Below are 1430 nucleotides of genomic sequence, written 5' to 3'. Positions count from 1 at the left end.
CCCGCGGCCCTCCCCCTCCAGCCCCGACTCCAGGGGCGCACCTCTACTAGCCGTTCCTCCCGAAGGACCTTCCTGGCCTTCCCCTCCACCAAGACATACTTCGCCCACCTGGACCTGAGGCCCGGCTCCGCCCAGGTCAAAGCCCACGGCCAGAAGGTGGCTGACGCGCTGACCCTGGCCGTGAACCACCTGGACGACCTGCCCCGCGCCCTGTCCGCTCTGAGCGACCTGCACGCGCACAAGCTGCAGGTGAACCCCGTCAACTTCAAGGTGAGCAAGCGCGGTGGGGGCTGGCCCCTCTCGCCAGGCGGGGGGTTGGGGGGGCGGAGTTCACAGGGAGGGTGTGGGGGGAAGATGGACCCCGGTGGGGATGACTCCATCCTCCGCAGCTGCTGGGCCACTGCCTGCTGGTCACCCTCGCCCGGCACTACCCCGGAGACTTCAGCCCCGCCCTGCAGGCCTCGCTGGACAAGTTTCTGAGCCACGTGACTTGGGCGCTGGCCTCCAGCTATCGCTAAACGAGGGGTGCGTCATCGCGGGACCCCCCAGCCTTCTCTTCTTGCGACCTTTCAGTGTTTGAGTAAAGTCCCTGAAAGAAAGCCTCACCCTGCTTGCGCTCATGTGTTCCCTGGGGGTGCGCTCCAGGGACCTGATGGGATTTGGGGAGGGGCTGCCCTCCTACCAAAGGAAAGGTGGGGATCTGAAGAGGCATGAGCTGCGCGTCCAGCCATGTTCAGGTCTGGGCGCGCCCCTGGGCCGCGTTCCCTGGACGCCGTGCGTGGCTGAGGGGGACATTGAGGTCATCTGACCCCCGGCATCCTGACACGTTTCGTCCATCGGGTCCCAAACGCCAGATTGTGAACCTCCACCCACCATGCCCTTGGCTGCAGCCACTTGGAGACGCAGGCCAAAGGCTTCAGCCCCTCGGGACTATGTCGGGGGTCATGGGCTTGCCCTAGCTGACCAGGCCTGGCCCCTTCCCAGAGCGACTCGCCTCGGGGGACTCCACACAAATCTAGGTGCGCGGGACTTGGTCCCTCACTCACCTAGAACTGAGGGCGCGGTACCCCGCGGCGGGGCACAGCCCCAGAGAAAATTAGGGAACGGCGCCCTCTGCTGGTGCGGATAGGACTCACGCGGACCCAACTTGCAGGACAGTACTCAGGGGCTCCAAAAGGGTGTCGGGGACTTTGGGGATCTAGGAGGCTGGGGGTGAAGCCCCCGTTTGCCAGACTCTGGACCTGGTGGAAGGAAGTTTCGGTCCTTGCCCCAGCACCCAGTCACTTAGCAAAGTGGGCCAGGAGAGCTGGGCCCAAGAGTCCCTGCCTACATCCACACTTCTAAGGAGACAGGTCAGAACTTGCTTCTCTTTAAAAAAATTTTCCTCATTAAACCAGCCATGGTCACTGTAGAAACTTAAGAAAATGCAG

General features: G+C 63.2%; 1 protein-coding gene across 1 annotated transcript in view; it reads left to right on the top strand.

Annotated features, from left to right (window-relative positions):
• LOC102429455 (hemoglobin subunit theta-1) overlaps positions 1-518 on the top strand; it is an 828-nt gene extending 310 nt beyond the window's left edge. Inside the window, exons 2-3 of the mRNA XM_023744940.1 lie at positions 22-270; positions 390-518. Of these exons, the coding sequence (XP_023600708.1) occupies positions 22-270; positions 390-518 (378 nt within the window). The remainder of the gene's footprint in view (positions 1-21; positions 271-389) is intronic.
• The last annotated feature ends 912 nt before the right edge of the window (positions 519-1430 follow it).

The sequence above is a fragment of the Myotis lucifugus genome, unplaced genomic scaffold (genome assembly GCF_000147115.1).
Source record: "Myotis lucifugus unplaced genomic scaffold, Myoluc2.0 scaffold_498, whole genome shotgun sequence".
NCBI lineage: Eukaryota > Metazoa > Chordata > Mammalia > Chiroptera > Vespertilionidae > Myotis > Myotis lucifugus.
This window is presented reverse-complemented; position numbering and strand designations above follow the sequence as displayed.